At 55.8% G+C, this 18484-nt stretch overlaps 1 protein-coding gene and 2 long non-coding RNA genes across 5 annotated transcripts; 2 read left to right on the plus strand and 1 right to left on the minus strand.

The window, feature by feature from the left end:
* The first annotated feature begins 73 nt into the window (after positions 1–73).
* Positions 74–2396, plus strand: LOC142604563 (uncharacterized). Its single transcript, XR_012838430.1, has 2 exons — positions 74–191; positions 2005–2396. It is a non-coding gene; the product is annotated as an uncharacterized LOC142604563 (long non-coding RNA).
* Positions 2397–4816: 2420 nt separating this feature from the next.
* On the minus strand, positions 4817–11814 carry LOC104639804 (apoptosis-inducing factor 3-like). Of its 3 annotated transcripts, XM_075771586.1 has the most exons (18): positions 11594–11814; positions 11306–11415; positions 11112–11221; positions 10606–10650; positions 10439–10520; positions 10192–10304; positions 9678–9764; positions 9121–9212; positions 8771–8901; positions 8115–8230; positions 7609–7680; positions 7200–7263; positions 6615–6691; positions 6416–6533; positions 6168–6266; positions 5635–5710; positions 5085–5189; positions 4817–4967 (listed from the first exon to the last, which is right to left on the minus strand). In XM_075771586.1, the coding sequence occupies exons 1-18, from the start codon at positions 11695–11697 to the stop codon at positions 4925–4927; spliced, it is 1644 nt and encodes a 547-aa protein (XP_075627701.1). In that variant the 5' UTR covers positions 11698–11814; the 3' UTR covers positions 4817–4924. The 3 variants fall into 3 exon arrangements, 2 of the variants coding, with proteins under 2 accessions (XP_075627701.1, XP_075627699.1); XM_075771584.1 differs by having other exon boundaries at positions 11306–11678; XR_012838397.1 differs by lacking the exon at positions 5635–5710 and having other exon boundaries at positions 11306–11678.
* Positions 7365–8254, plus strand: LOC142604533 (uncharacterized). Its single transcript, XR_012838398.1, has 3 exons — positions 7365–7493; positions 7678–7881; positions 8091–8254. It is a non-coding gene; the product is annotated as an uncharacterized LOC142604533 (long non-coding RNA).
* Positions 11815–18484: the final 6670 nt, after the last annotated feature.

Below are 18484 nucleotides of genomic sequence, written 5' to 3' on the forward strand. Positions count from 1 at the left end.
TGTTACCAGTCCCGGGAGGCGATTGGTCGGAGGTGGGGCTGGTGGGTGGCTGCGTCATGACTCCGCCAGCTGATCCGAGACGGGAGCCGGCGCGCGGGGCGGTGGGGGGAGGCGGCGGCGGCGGCGGCACCGGGTCGGGCCGGGCCGGGCCGGGCCGTAGCGGGGCGGTGGCGCTGGGCCGCGCCGCGCAGGTGGGTCCGGCGGGGCCGCGCTGGGGCGGGTGTTACGGGCAGCCGAGTTCCGCGCGGGGTGCGCTGGGGGGCGGGGGGCCCGGTCAGCCCCACCGCGCCCGGTAGTCCCGCCGGGGAAGGTCACCTTTCCCTGAGGCAGAGCGGCGGTGGGGGGCTCGGCTCGGCGCGACCCTCCCGGGGCTCCGCGGGTGCCTCTTGGGCCGGGCGGCCTCGCCCCCGGTGGCGGCGGGGCGGGGTGGGGGGGGGGTTGGGGCCGGGACCGGGACGCGCTCGCCGCTCCCGGGGGTGCCGGTGGGGCGGCTGGGACCGCGGCCGGGGCCGCCCCGCGACGGGCGGTGGCCGCCCCGGGGGTGACCTTCACTCCGGGACCGGGCGGGGCAGACTTTGACCCGAGGCCGCTCCCCGCCGCGGGCACGGACCGGAGCATCCCGGGCAGCGGAGGGAGCGGGAGGTCGGCGGGGTGCCCCGGGAGGGACCGGAGGAACCGGCTTCGCTGTGGAGCGGCGGGAGGGGAGCTGTCTGCCTTTGGGGGGGCGGGGAATTGGTTTTACCCAGAGTGGGGACGTTGGGGGGGGGGGGTGTGACCCCCTTAAACTGGGAGGGGGGCGCCGGCGGGGGCACAACGGGTTTTGCTGGCGGGGTGAGGTCCCATCGGGGCCCTCCCCGGTGCCGAGAAGGGGTGGGGAAGAGCCCTGTTACCGGCAGCCCACCCCCCACCCCCCCTCCCCCCCGTCAGCCCCCGGTGCCGGCGGGGCCGGTGGCTCAGCGGCGGGTGCTGATTCACGGGCCGGCGGGGGTGGAGCAGGGCCGGGACCCGCTCGCTGGAATCCGGACCAGATGTACCCGGCACGCCAGGAATGCTCGGCATCCCCGCCAGGCCCCGCCGCCACCGCTGCGCCCCACCGCCACCGGCCCCGCACTGTGAGCCTCCCCGCAGCCCCCCGCCGCGACACCCACCGGGACCCCGGCATTTCCCCGCCGCCCACGAAGGGCCGGGACCAACTGGGATCCCGAGTGCCTTTGGGGTGACGCTGGCGGGAGGATGCTGTGGGGCAGCTGGGCGGTTTCCCTGGGCCGTCTGTCCCCCCAGCAGGGCCAGACACGCAGGAGTTTCCCAGAATTCGGTCTCCACGGCCGAAACACGCGGCGGTGCGGAAAAGGGGTGTTTTGGTTTTTTTTTTTTTTTCCCTGAGCGGAGGGGGAAGCAGCGAGGTCCCGTGCCGACCCCAGGGCTGACGTCCTCGTCCTCCGACAAAATGACGCGGAAAAAGGCTGCGCTCCCCAAAATTCCCCTGGCAGCGGCTTGGCAACAGCCGCCTGACAAAGTGTCTTCCCCGGCAGGCGGCGGCTGGCCCCCGGCCAGGTGGGACCCTGCCAGCGTGGATGCCCGAGGTGAGCAGCCAGGGATTGCCTTAACCCCTACCTGCGGTAGGCTCCCTGCCGCGGCCGCCGGGCCCTGCTGGAGCAGGTTACCTTATCTCTAATTTTCCGGCAGAAATAGCCTTGATTTCCCTGCCCGTCGCTTGCGTTTTAGGGCTGGCTGCAGGTGCTGGCACTGCTTGCTTTGGGAAAGGGGAGGGATGGGAAGAGTGGCGGTCGGAGCTGCCTCTGGATCCCCTGCAACAAGGCGGGGGGGGGATCCTGTGGGATCTCAGCCTTGAGAAGCTTCCTGGGGGAAGGACAAGGCGGTGGATCAGGACTTGGTGCTGGGGTGGGGGAGAGGAGCAGCTCTGCGCCTGGGGTGGCTGCTGTGGGTGACGTCTCAGCTCGGTGCGGTTCGATCCTGGCTCTGATGTGTGTGTTCCCTTCCCAGGTGCTGCCCCGCCGCCCTGCTCCTGGCTAACCAACACCAGTTCTTCAGTGGCAAGCTTTATGTCCTTCTCTAGTAGCTAAAGCTGCCAGTTGAAGAACTGTTGAATGTAGCCACTCTCTTCTCATCACTGGGACCTTGGATGTCAGCTGGATCTGAGCAACCGGGATGAGCCAGTCTGCAGCGTCCTGTGGATTTGAGGGCTGAGGATGAGCCCGACCGGGATGAAGAAGTCTCCTCGCAGCCTCCAGACAGAGCCTTGCCTGGAGGATTGCCAGGCGGTCCTGCCAGTGGGGCTGTTGAGTGGGGTCCTCCCCTGCTGGTGGGGTGGCACTGAGCTGAGAGATGACGAGAGAAGACCAAAAGAGGCATTAAACTTTCTGTTTTGCTAAACAGTTCAGCTTTAGGAAGTTTGTTGCCTGTGGGGTGCCTGGACCTGCCTGGCAGGAGTTGGGGGGGGGGGGGGGAGGGCGGCGCTGGGGGGGGCGGTAGCACTGGAGCTCGGTCCCCAGCTGATGCCACGTCGGGGTCTGTGGGTGAGCCTGCGGGTTGTTCGGGTTCCCTTGGTTTGTCCCGAGCAAAAGAGGTGACCCAAGGCTGGGTGTAGCTCACAGGACTGACCTGCTGCTGAGCTCAGGAGCAGGATTAGTCATGCAATATGCTGGGCAGCAGGACGGAGCCGGAGGAGAGGGCCAGCTCCACACCCACGCTGCCCTGGTGCGGTCAGGGCTGGGTGCGGTGGGGCTGGGCTGCCGGGAGCGGGTGACTCTGGGATGAGGATTCCAGGTATTTGAAGCTGACAGCGCTGAGAGGGCCCCAGGTGAACCTTGCTGGGCTCTTCGGTGGTCCAGGCTCTGCCTCACTGGCAGACAGAAGCAGAAGACTGCCCCAAAGGGCACTTGGAATCTGCTCTCCAGGGATGGAGACCCTCCTGCCTTGCACTGGGAGCTGTATGTAGCTCTCCTACGGCTCATTGCAAGGTGAAATGTCTCTGTGTGGACCCAGCAAGGGCTCGTGGGAGCCTCTGCACCCCCGGAGATGCCTCTCCCATGGGACTGCCAGGACCGCTGTCCCCCAGGCTGCCTTGGTGGCCGGGAAGCAGAGGAGGGTCCGGGCGCTGCTGCTTGGGGCCTGCCAGGAAGAGCACAGCAGGGAGGAATGGCCCTGTGCTGAAATAAGTCTGCGCAGTCTCAACTAAATCTGCCTGTCCAGGCTCTGGCTGCTCCAGGCAGGGCTGCTACCAAATTTTGGCACCTGGCAATGTATAGAAAGTGGCCTGGTGTCCCTTAAGTGGTAGAATCAGAGCGTATCTGTTGTCCTAGGGTCCTCCCTTCTTCTGTAAAGCTACTCTGCTTGGTGCGTGCTTACTGATGGCTACAAGAAGCTGAGTTTCTTTGAGGTCATTGTCACCCGGAGAGAGCGGGACTGCTGAACCCCCTCGGACGGCTCTCTGACCACAGGTGAACACCTCCAGCTTGAGGCAGAGCTGGTCTCTTAGACCGCAGCTGCCCTGCTGCAAGTCCGTACAAAAGAGCTGGCACCTGCTCGGTGTTCAACAAGTCCTGGAGTGCACTGAGGGGGTAAAAAGTCGTGGGTGTGTGTGCAGGATGCCCGAGGGCAAGGAGGAGCAGCTCCGGGGCCGGGGTGGTCCCCCTCCCATGCAGCGCGGTGCTGTCGATGCTTGATACGGAGGGGAGCTGCGTGCTCCAGCCACCAGCGTCTCCGCCCTTGGTGTGCCTCAGCGTACGGGTAACGCTTAGATTTGCTGCTTCCTCCTATCGTCGCAAAGGACTGACCTGCTCTGCTGAAACCCAGCTCTTTCTCCGGTAAGATGCGGCTATTTCATGGCATAGAGTCGCCCTGAGCGGCAGCACCGAGCCCCTGGGGTCAGGAAACGTAAACCGCCCTATTTCAGGTCAAATTCATACGTGAGAAGGTGCCAGCGTGCAGGTTTGTGCATTTAACACAAAACCAGCATTGCAGTATCTCACCTGCTGAGCAAACAGACTTGGGCTCTGGCCAGCTCAAATTTAATGTAAAAGCAGAGGGGTTTTAGGCTGACAAAGTAAGTGTCCCTGCGGGAACTTGCCCGGCTCTCGGGGTTTACCCTTCCTCCTGCAAAGCCCCATGTGACTGATGAGTAAGTGCAGTGTTTCCTGTAGAAAGCACAGCCTTGCTCGCTGTTGCCTTGCAAAAATCTAGTAACTCTTTCCTCTAGCATCAAGGCTGTGTTTCCTGCAGCATCTGGCCGCCTCCTCAAAGCATCCAGCACGCAGGGAACGTGGCAGGAGAGGGGACGCCAACCGGGGCCGGGATTTCTCTGCCGGAGGCTGGCTGCTGTCAGGGGGTGGGAAGCGCTCGCTGCGGCAGCTAATGCAATATTCAAGGCGGCTGTAGCGATGCCAGCAGGTGCCATTCGCTCAGAGGTCGGATGGCAGCCCTCTGTCCTTAGGGGTGGGGTATTTCGTGCAAGTTCCTGCACACAGACTATCTAGTTCCCAGCTGGGAGAGCAGCTTGCCTCGGTCACAGCTCCCCTTACTGGGAAAATGTGCTTTTGCAAAGCAGAAGGTCAGCGCGACCGGTGTGCTGAATGAAAGCTTCCTGCCAACAGCCAGCGAGAAGAGCAGGAGGAGTTGGTGGACCTGTGAATTTGTGGCTGCTTCTGCTTGCTTAGACCCTCAGCTGAGCTCCAGGACACGGGCATCCTCCTCTTACCCAGCCCGGCAGATCCGTCCCGGAACGTGCTGCTTTGCTTTGCCCTGGCATGCAAGCGAGCAGCCAAGGGCTGTCTGCAAACACAAAATGCAGGTGCTGGGTTCAGTTTTGCTCGTGATTTTATTTCTCTTGAGCCAGGACAGGAGGATGCGGAGCTGTTAACACTTGGTTGACTCCGTGCCCCTCACAGCAGGGCATGTACCGAGCTTAGGTTTCTGCCAGCGGGGGTATATTGCAGATGTCACAGGCCCTGCAAAGGAGAGGTACGTCGGGGATTTGCAGCAACTCATCTCGACTTCGTGTCTCTCGGTGGGCTCGGGGAATGCAGCGCAGAGCCACCCACCAACTCAGTCAGGGTGTCACTTACTCTGCTTCTTCTTTAGAGATTTGTTTCCCTAAGTATAAAACTTCTGCAATCAGAGATACCATGGGGTCACAGTTCAGGCTGGCAGCTGCAGTCACGAAGCCGTCCCTGAAAGGGAAGGTGGAAGAATGTGGATCTCTTCAGCGTACGTAACTCAGCAGGCAGCATCCCTGTGGCACCCTGGCTGGCGGCCAGCCGTATTTCGGAGGGCTCAGGGCAGGGTGGCCGGTGCCGCAGGGTGCGTGGGGACTTGTGGCAGATCGCCTGGCACTGCTGGGAGCTGGGCACGGAGCCTGGGAGCAGTGGGGCGGCGGGAGAGGAGATGTGTCCCAGGCTCCCTGCCCAGCTGGTGTCTTCAGCGAAGATCGTCCTCTTCTGCCCTGCCCTGCTTTGGTTTGCTCTGAAACCATCTCACTGCTGGTTCAACGGCCAGCAGTTGCCTGCGGTGCGCGGTGTGGGTGGTGATGTGGAGCCTCTGCAGGAGCTCTGGAGGCCATAAGGGAAAGGACCGTGTCCCGTTCCCAGGGCACAGACTGGCCACGGATTCGCTCACCTGATGTAAAAGATCAGGAACCTCTGTTGCTCCAGGCTGCCCTTCACAACAGTGTCCGTGTATCCCTTCCCGCAGCCTGCGAGAGACAGCATCGCAGCCTGCTCACGGAGTCCCGGTACAGCAGCTGTCAGCCATCCCACCGTAGTGCCATCGCACGTAGGGGCAGAGGGGACAGCGACTGGCTGGGGCGGGGGTCTGGGCTGGGGGTGGGACAGGGCTGGGCAGCAGGCATGGGGGCCCTGGATGAGCAGAACTGACCCCGAGCCTCTCCTTGGCTTGGAGAGGGAAGTTCTTCCTCCTTCGTGACCTCTAAGCCACCGGAGATCAGCAAAGAACAAGAGCTCTGGGTTACCTTCAGGCCCAGAGCTCAGAAACAGGGTTCACAAACTCGCCATGGCAGCCAGTCCAAAACTTGAGCTGCTTCAGTTAAACTCTGCAGCCGCTGTGTGTTTACAAGCCCCAGACCTGGCTGGTGGATGGGCAGAGGGGCTGGGAAGCTGTCTGGCTGTTCCCATCTCTCTGCCCCTTCCTACCTGCGTAGCGGATGCTTTTCCCAAGCATCGTGGTCCAGAAGAAGGGAACCGTGTGCAATTCCTTCTCTTTCTTCAGCATGTTTAAGGCAGCAATGTGACCTGTGATGAACCAGCAGAGGAAATATTTCTCTCGAGAGTCCTCAAAGAAGTGTCCCCTGCCTCTTGTTATCCTGCTGTCTCTTCTGCTCCATTCCCTCCGTGCCCATCTCCGAGGGGAGCTGGGAAGCAAGGCGGCTGCGCTGTCTCACCGTGGGCCTCGGCCACTTGTTGGTGATGGATGCTGATCCGGTCCCCGTTGAGCAGCGCTACAGGAAAGGAGACCACATCCCCCGCAGCAAAGGTATTTGGGATGTTGGTTTGCATGCGCTAATGGAAGAAAAAGCAATTAGCACAACGATCCAAGGGAAGGGATTGGGTGTGGACGGGGGATGCTCAGGGGGCGCTTACCAGATCCACCAGGATGGCACCGCTCTCATCTCTGGCGATGGACGTGCCCTTCAGAAATGCCAAGTTGGGGAACACCCCTGCAGGGAGAGGAGCGAGGACAAATGCAGCAAAGCTCCGCAAAGGCAGGGAGGAAGCTCGGCCTTGGCCCTACAGCGAGCACGTGCCCGTGGTGCCTGCTCGGAGCAGAGCAGCTCGCAGCGGTGACCAGTGCTCGGGCTGGTGCTGAGCTAATCCAGGGTCACTGTGTGACCAGCGCTCGGGCTGGTGCTGAGCTAATCCAGGGGCAATAAAACCAGGCCCCAGAACAAGGCATGCTCTGATGACACAGCAGTGACCTACGGAGCTCAGCAAGCGTGCCAAAGTCACGCTGAGAGCGTAAGTCGCTCCTTTCCTCTTGCCAACTGTCTGCTCGTGGGCTGCTGACTTTCCCCAGGGTTTGGGGCCAAGAGGGAGGGCAGGATGACAGCAGAGTGGGAAAGAGACTGCAGGGAATGGTGTCCTGGGAATGAACCGTGATGTTCTGGGCCTGCTGGCTGTTCTCCCCGTTCCTAAAGCTGCGTCCCTCTCCCAGTTGGGGTCTCTTACCTATTCCCACCACTACCACATCTGCAGGTAGTTTCTCTCCACTGGCAAGAACAGCCTCTGTGACCTAGGGAAGAAGCAAGAATCGTTAACAAAGGGTTAAAAACTCTGTCCTAATTCCTGCAGCCTCCCTGCTGCCTCGTTCTTTGCTGTCTTTTTTTCTTCCCCAGGTTCAGATCACCTTGTCCAACTAATGTGTGTTGCCAGGAGTGTAAGAGAAAATCATACTGTTGTCCCTGAGATACGAACGCATACTGGTGCCCTTTGAGCCCAGAGTTGGGCTCAGTGAAAACAGAGGTGAGGGTCTAGACGTGGGAGAGGAAAGCCTGGATGTAGGCACTGGATTATACCTTGGTTTGGGGGGGTTTTCCCCTAAAATTAGCAGTTCAAGGATCACAATGGCACGACTGACCTTTCCATCCTTTCCTTTCAGCTCACACAGTTCTGTTTTCATGTAAAACTTCACCCCTTTACTTTGCAGCATCTGAAAAGGAAGAGGAAGCTGCTTTGAGTATTCACTAGGAAATTCCAGGCTGTACTGCTGTAAAAACAGCCGTCCCCAGCCAAAACCCAGGCAGGCAGCTCAGCTGCTGCTCCAGGCTGCAGAGAGGTTTCGTTTGAGTCCCCGGCTTGGTGCAGGGAGCCTGGCTTTGCTCTGCTGTCCTGGTCAGGACTGGTGCATGAGGTGGGTCTAGGATGAAGTAGGGCTTGGGGATGATGCTGAGCTGGGGAGCGGGGCGGGGGGGGGAGGTTGGGGCCAGCAGAGCTCCTTCGGAGAGCTGTATGTGAACAAGGTGGCTGGGCACGCAGGGTTATGACTCAGCACAGGGGCTGGATTTCCTGGGCTGTTGCAGATCACAGGGCAGCTTGGATAGCATGTGTTGTCCATCCTAGGCATTAGCACCAGGTTTTCCTTACCTTCATGGCAACACCTCCAACCTGAGGACCCAGCGCATTCTGGAAAGGAAACTCCTTTTTTTCCACCACTGAGATGGCACCAGCCTTGTCTGAGAGGAAGGCAGCTACCTCCATTCCTGCAAGGGAAAGGCATGCTCAAGGTAACTGCTGCAAGCATGAACCTGCACCCTCCTCCTTGGAAACCTTTTCCCCTTCCAGGTGAGGAGAACAAATCTGATGTAGTGCCAGTGCTTAACTGCTCTTCTACGCGTTTCTGGGCTGAGGTATTTAGCCCCCTTGTTCTGCGTTCAGAAATGCAAAGAACAGCTCCTGGTTGTGTACAAACCAGCTCCCTTTCTGTGCCTTACCCCCTCACTTCCCCAATGCTTCTGGGGAGTCCAGCTCCTCTGAAGGACGGTGATGTTTTCATAGGGCACATTTCCCTCTGTCCATGTCCAAGAACTGTTTATAGCCCTCAAAGTTTCTGGCTATCGGAGGAAACAGTGAGTGCGTGCTGTGTAACGCACACCCCCCACCAGCTGTAGGGCTCCGGGAGGAACCCAGCCAGGCAGTGAATGAACATCCCTTCCCCAAGGGCCTCTGGTTAATCTGCACGCGCAGCAGAAGTGAGTTTCAAGACTATCACTGACGACTTGATATCCACTCTAGCCTGGTACCTACGAATGAAGCTCCTACGATCACCAGATTCTTCCCAGTTGCCAGCTCTAAGATCTTGCTAGAGTCTTCAGGGGTTTGGAGAATGCACACGTTCTGCAGGTCTGCACCTGGGACTTTGAGGGAGCTGGAGCTGAATGGAAGAATCCAGATATATCTCATGATTAGAAATCAAACAGAAAGAAGGGGGGTGGGGGCAGAGCACAAATCCATGCAGTCTCTTGGCTGTGTTGTCCCATCCTGCTCTTTTATCTCATCTCCTACCACCTCCCTCTCACATGCCTCTGGAAAACCTCCAAGCCCTCTTGTCCAGTCTGAAATTTTGTGTGTGGCACATCCTGTGTGCACTCACTGGCTGCCTGTTGCAATGAGGAGCTGATTGTACTTCTGAGAGGACCCATCCATGAAGCGGACCTTCTGTTTCTGGAAATCCACCGACACTGCCTGCAGGAGAAAGGAGGCAAAGATCAGATAGATACCTCTGGTGTCCTGCCACATCAACCCATTCGGCTTGCCTGTGACTGCATGCCCTGTTTCTGGAAACCCAGGTGAGATGAGGAATGCTGGAGTCCTCTCACTTCCTACAGGTCGCGGGCTTGAGGTGCACTAAGTATGACAGCACCAAATGTGGGTTCCTTTAAGGGATGTGCAGAAGGCTACTTTCAAAGGTCACCCTCTTTGCAAGTGATGGGCACATCTGTCCACAGGTAGCACAGATCAGTGTCACCCCCAAGACACACACACCGTCCCTAGCACTGGCCTTGGAGTGCTGTCCCAGAAGATAATGCATGTACTTAGGCAGAGCCCTAATTTCTATAAATATAGCGCTATTCCTGCAGGGGTGGGCATCCCCTCCCCACGGCAGGGACAGGACCACCCACTGAGGACTGAGCTCAGCTGCTCTTGTACCTCTTTCTCTGTCCAGAGCTCTATGCAATGAGCAGCGAGGAATTCAGGTTTCCTCAGGTACATGTCCTCAGCTTTCAAGTTCATTTCCTGGAAATAAAACAGAAATATGAAATAAAGCGCTTCTTGCAGCCAGAAATACTCTTGCAGTGTTTACTGGGAAGTAAGTTTGTATAAGAGGTAAATTTTGCATTAGTAAATCACAGCTCTCCACACTGCTCCATCCCCATCATCTCGTCCTCCCTCAGAAAAACCCATCAACTCAAACTCTAGTGGGAAGAACTCGGTGAAAGGGGATAAAACCATTAGCTTATGGTGGACTCTGATCAAAGACTTTCTGGGAAGAAGTAGTGAGACGTTAGCTGGAAATTATACCCCTTTTCCTTGTGGGGTGCCTCAGCACTCCTGCTCTTGCCAGAAGGGCTCACTCGATTGCTCAGCCTGGTCCTGAGTGTGGGCCACGTCCCTAATTCACATGGGGTACCCGGGCATGGTCCTGCCCTTCTCACGTACGAACCTTGCTCAGTTTGGACTTGTCGTATGGAACATGTTTCTCTTTGGTGGCCATGATGATCCTTCCAGTAAAGCCCTCTTGGCGAAGCGTCTCCGCACATGCCAGGGCAGCCACACCTACAAGAGATGTTTGTCTCAGCCCTCATATGTGTCACTAAGGAGTAGGAAGAAGAAGGCAAGTCCTCCCTGGAGAAGAGAGCAGCAGCTCACAGCATCTGTGGGGAGGGCACAGTACAGACCGCTTCACTGACCTCCACCTAGAAGCAGCATCGTGTCCCGGTTGAGAAGGCATCGCTTGCTTGTGTCCTTCACCCTCAGACTGCTTTCAAGATCCTGGAAGAAAGTAAGTGAGAAATGCTGAAATCACGCCTAGCCCAAGGTGCTACTTGTGCTTAGTGACAGCAGGTAGGGTCAGTACCTTCTTTTTTGCTGTAACAAACACCTTTCCATCTTTCACTGTTACCTGCAGGGGTCAAAGGAGAGTGGATTTAAGTTCTGCATTCATGAGGTTGTGGTAGGAGCTTTCCTGGGAGGGTCTGGTCCAGTGGGCCATCTGTCTCGGATACACTGAGAGTGACTTGTAGGGATCTTGGATGTCAAATGATGCTGAGGAGCTCATGAGCTTTTCTCCTCATCCCAAGAGCACTCAGGAAGAGGTGTAACTCCTTTTTTTCTTTCCAAAAGAGCTGTGCTGGCTGTGATGAGTACCAGAATGTATGGCATCACCTTTGATCAAAGGAGCTTTAGGACAGGGAGTTACGTGATCCTGAGAAATCATCCCATGTGTGACCTGGACCATGGAGCCGGGGCCAGGGCAGGGTCCTTTCAGTTGGCGTCAGGAAGATGGAGCTTGTGGGTGTGAATGAACCTGAGTGGTATGGAGGACATGGCCCAAGCTGGGAGGAGGAAGAGACAAGAAGTCACCTTAAAGCAGGGAAGGCAGTCCAGAGACGGGTACTCCTCAATGTCTCCGGTTTTGATGTTAAAGCAGGCACCATGCCAGGGGCAGCGCAGCCTCTCCCCCTTCAAGACTCCTGCAACAGAAAAGACCCCACAACCAAGCGGTGAGAGCTGACCTCCCTGACATGGCCTCTCCCCCCTGCCCAACCCAGGCTTACCTTTGCAGAGCGGGGCACCATAGTGGGGGCACTTGCTGCCCAGGGCGCTGAACTCCTTCTTGTTCCTCACCAGCAGCACCGGGTAGCCGGCCACCATCACCTCCCACAACCTGCAGGAGAGGCAGAGAGGTAGGTGCCCCAGGGAGTCGACATTTCGTGCCTCGCAGCTGACATGCCGCTGCCTCAACCACCAACATGGTGGCCACCAACATGGCGGCTCTTGCCATGGCAACGCCACCCCTGCTGCCTGCATGTCGGGCCTCAGCCTCCTCCCTGCTGGGTACTCACTCTCCATCCCCAACGTCAGCTTCCTTGCAGACCTCAGCGGTTACGGTGTCATCGCCGTCCATGCCGGTGGCTGTGGGCAAGCAGAGGGAGGGGTCGTCCGCCATGGATACTGTTGCATGTGCACGCTGTCTTTCATCCCTCAGCAGACGGTCCTCCCCACTGTTGCTGCAAAATCTCACCCCAAAATGTAGGGCCACCACCGCCCCAGCTGGGAGTGGGTCAGCACTGTGTGCTCAAGGGGTCCCAAACTCCTGGTACTGCAGGAGACAACCCACAACTGGCAGAAAACACACTTTTTTTTCCCCCTTTTTTGACTTTATCTCCAAACCCAAAGCCCACTCCTCCGCCCTTTTTTCCTCCAGCTTAACCCACTTTTTTGTGTTCAGCCCCTTGTCCCGTTAAACTCAACTGCAGCGCAGGGTGTGCAAGCAAATGTGTTTAACGACAGTCGTGTCGTAAATCAATACAATTACTTATGGCAAGGCACTGCCACCGTAGCCTGTGGCTCCCCCAAACTGGGGTCTGAAGAACCTTTTCAGCCTCTCCCAAACCTCTCCACCATTTGTGCAGTCGTTATTTGCACTAATTGCCGTGAAAGCAGTAATTCCTGCCTAAAATGCCTCCTGGGCTAGAAAGGAGCCAAACCCCTCTGTCCTTAGTGCTGTCCCTGCCTCAGCAATCAGCTGAGAGGCTTGTGAGAAATCTCCCTCTCTGTTTTGGAGGGAAAAAAAAAAAGCAAGAAATGGAGCAGAGGAGGGTCATTTGAGGCAGGTTTTGGTGCAAGGTGGTAACTTGCTCCTGCAAATCCCCATCGTGCCGCTGCCCCGCTCCTGGGTCCCTTAGGAGAAGCATCGGTGGTACTCACCCCGTCCTGTCGTGGGAGGTCCGGTGACTATCCCCCGAGTCAGAAAGCCACCGCTGCCGCCGTCTCTGAAATCGTCCGTGAGTTTCTCCTCCACCGAGGTGACACCTTCGCGTCTTATTGCAAGTGTTCTCCCCACCGCCAGCCCACGGCTGGGTGATGCTCTCCCCGAGTTGCACAACGTCCCCATCCGTCAGGAGATGCATCTCCTGGAAGTGCTGCCTGCCAGCAAGTCTTATCTGATTTCTGCAACTGGTCTGCACCTAATTAAGTGTATTTTGCTCAGGTTTAGATTGCAAAAGAATTAAGGGCACATAGGAATTATGGCACAGGTGTGGTCTAAAGACTGGGTGCGTCGTGTGCAATGTGAACAGAAACTAAGTGGATGCGGTGATCCCCCGCTGTGGCTTCCCATTGCCCCTTTTCTTGATGTAAAGTGCTCTAGCTCAGTGCAACGTGGGTTTGCAGCACTTTGGAACGATATCACTACTTTTTATATATTTCTATAATATTGAAAATTCTTTAATTTGATTTTTTTGTAAGATCTCTCTCCATCGATTTTAAGGAAGGTGAAGCGTTCAGCACCTCTGCACGTGCCTTACGTCCCAGCTCTGCTTCTCGTTCAGTCCGCCGATGTCCAGGAACGTGGTCGCACCGTTGTTTGGTCCCTGAAGGACGGCACGGAGCAGCGTGCTCCTTGCTGTACTATTTTTGCAACAGAGTGGGAGTTGCAAAAAACCAGGAGTAACGCCTACGCTGTTTGTGTCTACTCCAGTTCTTATCTCTATTTCACAGTCAATATGTTTCACAACTTTAAAATATGCCTCAAAATTTAGGGGGAGAAAAGTTACTAGCAGTGTGCTTCCGTCATCTCCCTTGCAGAACCAGAGCTTCACAGGGATCGGCTTTCTGCCGCGCAGCACGTTCCCAAATCCAGCGGTGGGGTGGGGGGGGTGGGGTGTAAAAATCCTTCAGTGGGCACAGTCCGGAGAAGACGGCACGCACAGGGATGCTCGGTAAGTGCGAGCTGGCTAATTTGCGGAGCAGCTCGCTTTGTCGGATGCACCAAGCCGTGAGCACACCTTTGAGTGCCGGGGCGCTGCCGCGTAAGGAGTGATCTTAGCCCACGGGCAATGCACGCCCATGATGGGCGCAGGTGCGAGGTATTTTCTCACAGAGCCAACGAGCAGCTTTTGGGCTCTGCCTTCCTGGCCAGGAGCCTGGATGTGAAGCAATTTGGCTGCCGAATGTCCCTGTTTAAACTCTCTGTAATTATTCCCCAGAAGCACGTTCCCACGTGGAGAAGCAGCAGCCCTCGCGGAGGCATTCTCTGACTCAGCAGAAATTGCTGAAAAACGTTGTTTGCTCATGGATGAAAGCTGCAGCATGCCGGCAAAGTGGCAGCTACAAAAGGGTGCAGCTGTGGGAGGCTTCGGGACGGATCTCGGTCCTGCGTGGTGGCATTCACGCTGCAGGGCTGAGCACCTATTCAGCTGCTGGGCGCCAATGGATGCTGTTGGATGCGGCCCAGCACTCAGGGAAAGGCTTTTGTAAAATGCAAAGGGAGAAAAGAAATGAAGTCTCCACCTCTGATGGGGGCAAAGATGATGGCAAAGGACAGAAAGTTGGAAAGGGTGTTGGATGTAAGAGGGAAGGTTCAAGTTAGCTGCGGGGTTGCTGTGTTACTGGGTTTCAGCAGCTAAGAAGATGCAATGTGGCCTCCAGGAATTTCAGGCAATGGGATGGTATTGGAGGTAGATTTTTGAGAAGATGCTCTGTAAGCAACTTCTGGCCCTCTGTTAGGTAACCCAGAGGTAGATACTCAGAGTGGTTGAGACCTTTGCTTGTAACACACAGCAGGATTAAACGTAGGAAGGAAGAGAGCGAAAGGAAGCGGTGCCCTCACACACAAACAGAGCCCAGGTAGGCATCGGAAATCTCTGACCAGACCTGCCACCCGCCTTGCTGCTGACTCACACGAGCTGCTGAGCTGCCCTTGTATTTTATTAGATATCTTTGCTTTCCCTGTGTCTCTCCAGTATGGACAGCACTCCAGAAAATTCAAGTTTAGAGGCGAAGATTTAATGGGGGTAGCTCTCTTCCCTTCGAGTCCCTACCACCGTCAGCTGGTGTAGCACATTTTTTTATGCCGTAGTGCCGCCGTGGCTGTGTGGACGTATCCTTGTCCCGCCTTTGCTTGCCCCCGGCTTGCTCAGGTCAGGGTCCTTCCCTGCCCTGGCAGACTCGCTGATTTTAACCGAGCATTACCCACAGAGTCAAACATTATTGAAGACTGTTCAGGCGCAGGAAGAGGAAGCGAGGTGAAAACTGCAGCAGAGCTAAAATGATTAATGGGACACTGCTCTCAGAACAGCTTGGTTTGTGATATTAATAACGAGAGAATTCAGGAGGGAACCTAACCTGTTCCAAGCTGCGGAGCCGGCAGCAGCAGGAGACGCAGTTAGGAAGCTCCTGTGCTGATATTTGTAACGCGGGAGGAACCGAGTGGGCTCAGCAACGTGCGATGCTGCGTGGAGTGGGTGTTGGGGCTGAGACGTGCTTCCACCTTGCAAGGCTCATTCTGAACCTGTCTGAATCGCAAAAAAAAAGCATGGGGTCATCATGATGCAACCAGAAAGCACATAGATACCCGTCAAAAATTACATAAGCTTGAGAATGGTGAACAAGTTAAAAAAAATGCTTATCCCACAAGGGAAGAAGACATGGAAAAGGAAACATTTAGTGGGAATGAATTTGCTTACAGGGTGAGAATAATTATATGTGCTGTTTCACATTTTCTTCCTTAGCATTCATGCCTGGCGACGGTGAGAGATGGGATACAGGCTGGGCAGACACCTGGCTCCACGGTTTACTGTTTGCCACAAGGAAAGGAGGAACCTGAAACCTTACTAATAGCAGCAGATAAACAATTCCGTAAGTGGACAAATTTGGAGCATGTCAGCTACTGAAAGCAGAGGAGAAATAGAAGGAACTGCCCGTGCTGCTGTGCTTGTAGGGCTTTTGCCTGTCAATGTGTCTGTCCGTGGATTTTTATTTTTTTTTTTTGTATCCCACGGCATACCTGTGGAACTGGAGTGAGGAGAGACACGTCCTTTGTGCAACCACGTCACGGCAGCTGGTCCAGCCCAAGCCCTTGAGAGCAGCTGAGCCCGCAGCATCCTTAGGGATGCTGTACTGTTGTCACAGGTTTCTCCGACAGATCCCTTGTGCCAAATCCTGAGGAAAAAAGAAGACTTCCAGTCCTGGGCAAAAGGAAGAAGGCTCAAAGCAAGAGCATCCAGAGCAACCTGCTGTGGGGTTGTTTATCAGGTGGGCAAAGCAGGCTCTGCCTGGGTGGCTCTGGCTCTGGGGTGAGGGGGGCGTTCCTGCACGGTGGGCTGCACCCGGCCAGGCAGTGCCTGGCAGCTGGCACCAGAGCATCCTGGCACCGGGAGGCTCCCAGGAGACTTTGTATTATTCAAGGAATGATCTCAGGAAGGCTAACCAACCTGGGCAGCAGAACACCTGCAGGGTGGAGGGAAGGGAAGTCTTCCCCCCCCCCCCCCCCCCCCCCGTGAGATGGAGCTTGCAGGCTTGAGCAGGTGAACGGACAGGCTGCGGTGCAAAGCCAGATGATTTCCTCTGCCAGAGAAGGTCAAGCCCTGAGGGCAGTGGTTAAGTGACGCACACTTTGGCATTTCTTGCATTAAATCCTGGAGCTCTGTGTGTGTGTGAAATGGAGCTAAGGGCTGGGGGAAAAGGTAGTTAAAAACTCTGCACTGCCAGTGCCAGCAGAAACCCTTCCCCTGCTCACCACTCTTGTAGAGACTGATGTACCTTTCTCCTGTGGCTATGGCGAGTATATCTCCGGTTCCACCCGGAGAATATCCAGCTTCCACAGCAGGAAGGTGTTTCTGGCTGGAAGGAGTGGACGCTCCGGTTCGCATTGATTTCAGCTCTCTTCACAGCTACCTCTGCGACGTCTGGGCATGCTTTGCCATACACAACGTGCATTTTGCACAGTAGATCCTTTCATAAGCGTGGAGTTACAGACTTTCTGAATGAAAATGGGGATATATCGAGTAAAGCATTCCTATATTGTCTGACTTCCTATGGCCTAGCAGATAGAGCAGTGACACACTTTTGAGAAGACAACAGCTAATTAAAGTCTGGAAGCCAAGCTGCTTGATTTGTTTTCAGATCTCTGACTCCTCAAATTATTTTAGGTGTGAGCCAGGTCTGGCATTAGATGAGCAGATGGGCTTTATGCCTCTCTGGCTGGAGAGAGGCAGATTAAGGGAGCGAGGCTTTCCAAAAACAGGAGCATGACTTTTGCCAGAAGGATTTTGCCATGTCAGAAGCTCCCACATCTGTTGGCTATGGCAAACGCCGGGCGCTGTTCAAGAGCGGAGCGGGCTCCTCCTTGTGTAAGGGAGGGTGGAGCTGTCCCCATCTCATCGTGGGGTGACCTGCAAATGCCCAAAACCCCATCCCAGAATAGTGGGGAGCACCTGAGGGAGGACACAGTTTATCTGGCAGAATTCATAGGGGGGATTATCGATAAACTGGTGGCCCTATATTTTGGAAAAATGGATTATCTGTCCCAGATGTGCTGCAGAGAAACTCCTACCTGTGAGAAGGAGAAAATAAAAAGCCATTGTCCAGCTATTGAAAAAACCCTCAATTTACACCCTGGCTGCCGCTGTAAAGCCCCAGCAATGGGATTAGCTGTGATCCCGTAGCGTTACGGGATGGACCTAGGCACGTCCTTGCTGACATCTGGAAGGAGCCCCCTGCCCTGCTGGGAACAGGCACAGGGAGCGACCCATCACCAGGCTGAGCTGCCTTCCTGCAGAAAACGAGGTCGTTTGGGGACTGTTGGAAAACTTCTCGAAATTTGGGTGAAAAAAGGCAGTATCTCCAAATAAGGTGTGAATGAGGAGTCCCATCAGATCCGGCTGCTCTCCCCAGCTCTCCAGCGAGTGTGCAGGGACCTCTTGTGGCAGCTGTGCCCGGGAGCTCCTGTCCCTGCTCTTCTGTGCGGCTTCTCATGGGACAAGCCTGGCCTCCGAGCCTGTGGCTGAGTATTTGGCCCGATCTGGTGTCAAGGGACCTGTTTGTAACCGAGCTTGGAAGCCTCCAGCTCCAAAACTGTTCCCAGTTAATGCCATTGCTGCAGAGGAGGGAAGACTGGAAAACAAGAAACCACTGCCCAATGGCAAGTCCGGGTAAAATTAACTAAAATCTGGTCTAAAATGATCCAAAAGGTAGCACGTATGTAGCTATTGTTAGTGCTCTAGCAGTGGGATCGAAGCCCCTGAACCAGCGCCTCAACTAATCATGACTTAAATTCCTCCCATGCGGAAGTGGTAGGTAAAAGCTCTCCAGTGTCCAGAAATATTTTAACTATTCCTGTCCCTGACTGGAGCCCGGTCAAATGTCCATCTTTAGAAGAATAGCACCACAAATGGAGGAGCCCCTGGGACAAACAGGGCCGGGCTTGTAGGTGTTTCACAGTCTGGGACTTTACCTGCAGGCGGGTGAAGGGCAGGGTTGGCACCACGGAAAGGGACAGTGGAGATTTCTGAGGCTAAAACACTGCAGACAACTTCTCATTAGGAATCAGCTCTGTGCAATGTTATACTGCAATTAATTGTTAAATGATTTTCCTCCTCAGTGCCCTGAGCAGCCCGGCATGTCTCCAAGGCATGTCTCCCTTTCCTCGGCATATCTTATGCTAAACAGAAACGTCTTTGCAGTTGGCTTTCTCAGTAACAGATTAGCCTGTGGGATCCTTCAAGTCCTAATACATGAGATTATTTACAATCCCCTGAGCAGTCAGGTCTGCCAATTACTTCAGGCAGCGTCTCCTCGCCACTTAACCGCTATGAAATTACGTTGTCTTGTCCGGCTTTTAAGCAAATTTCTGCTGCATGAACAGGTGCTTTTCTATCAGTTGAGACTATCTCACCCCTCCAGATCCAATTTAATTACTCCTCTCCTCAGTGTCCCTTCCATCAGCGTATTAC

The sequence above is a fragment of the Balearica regulorum genome, chromosome 19, assembly GCF_011004875.1.
Source record: "Balearica regulorum gibbericeps isolate bBalReg1 chromosome 19, bBalReg1.pri, whole genome shotgun sequence".
In the NCBI taxonomy this organism is placed as follows: Eukaryota; Metazoa; Chordata; class Aves; order Gruiformes; family Gruidae; genus Balearica; species Balearica regulorum.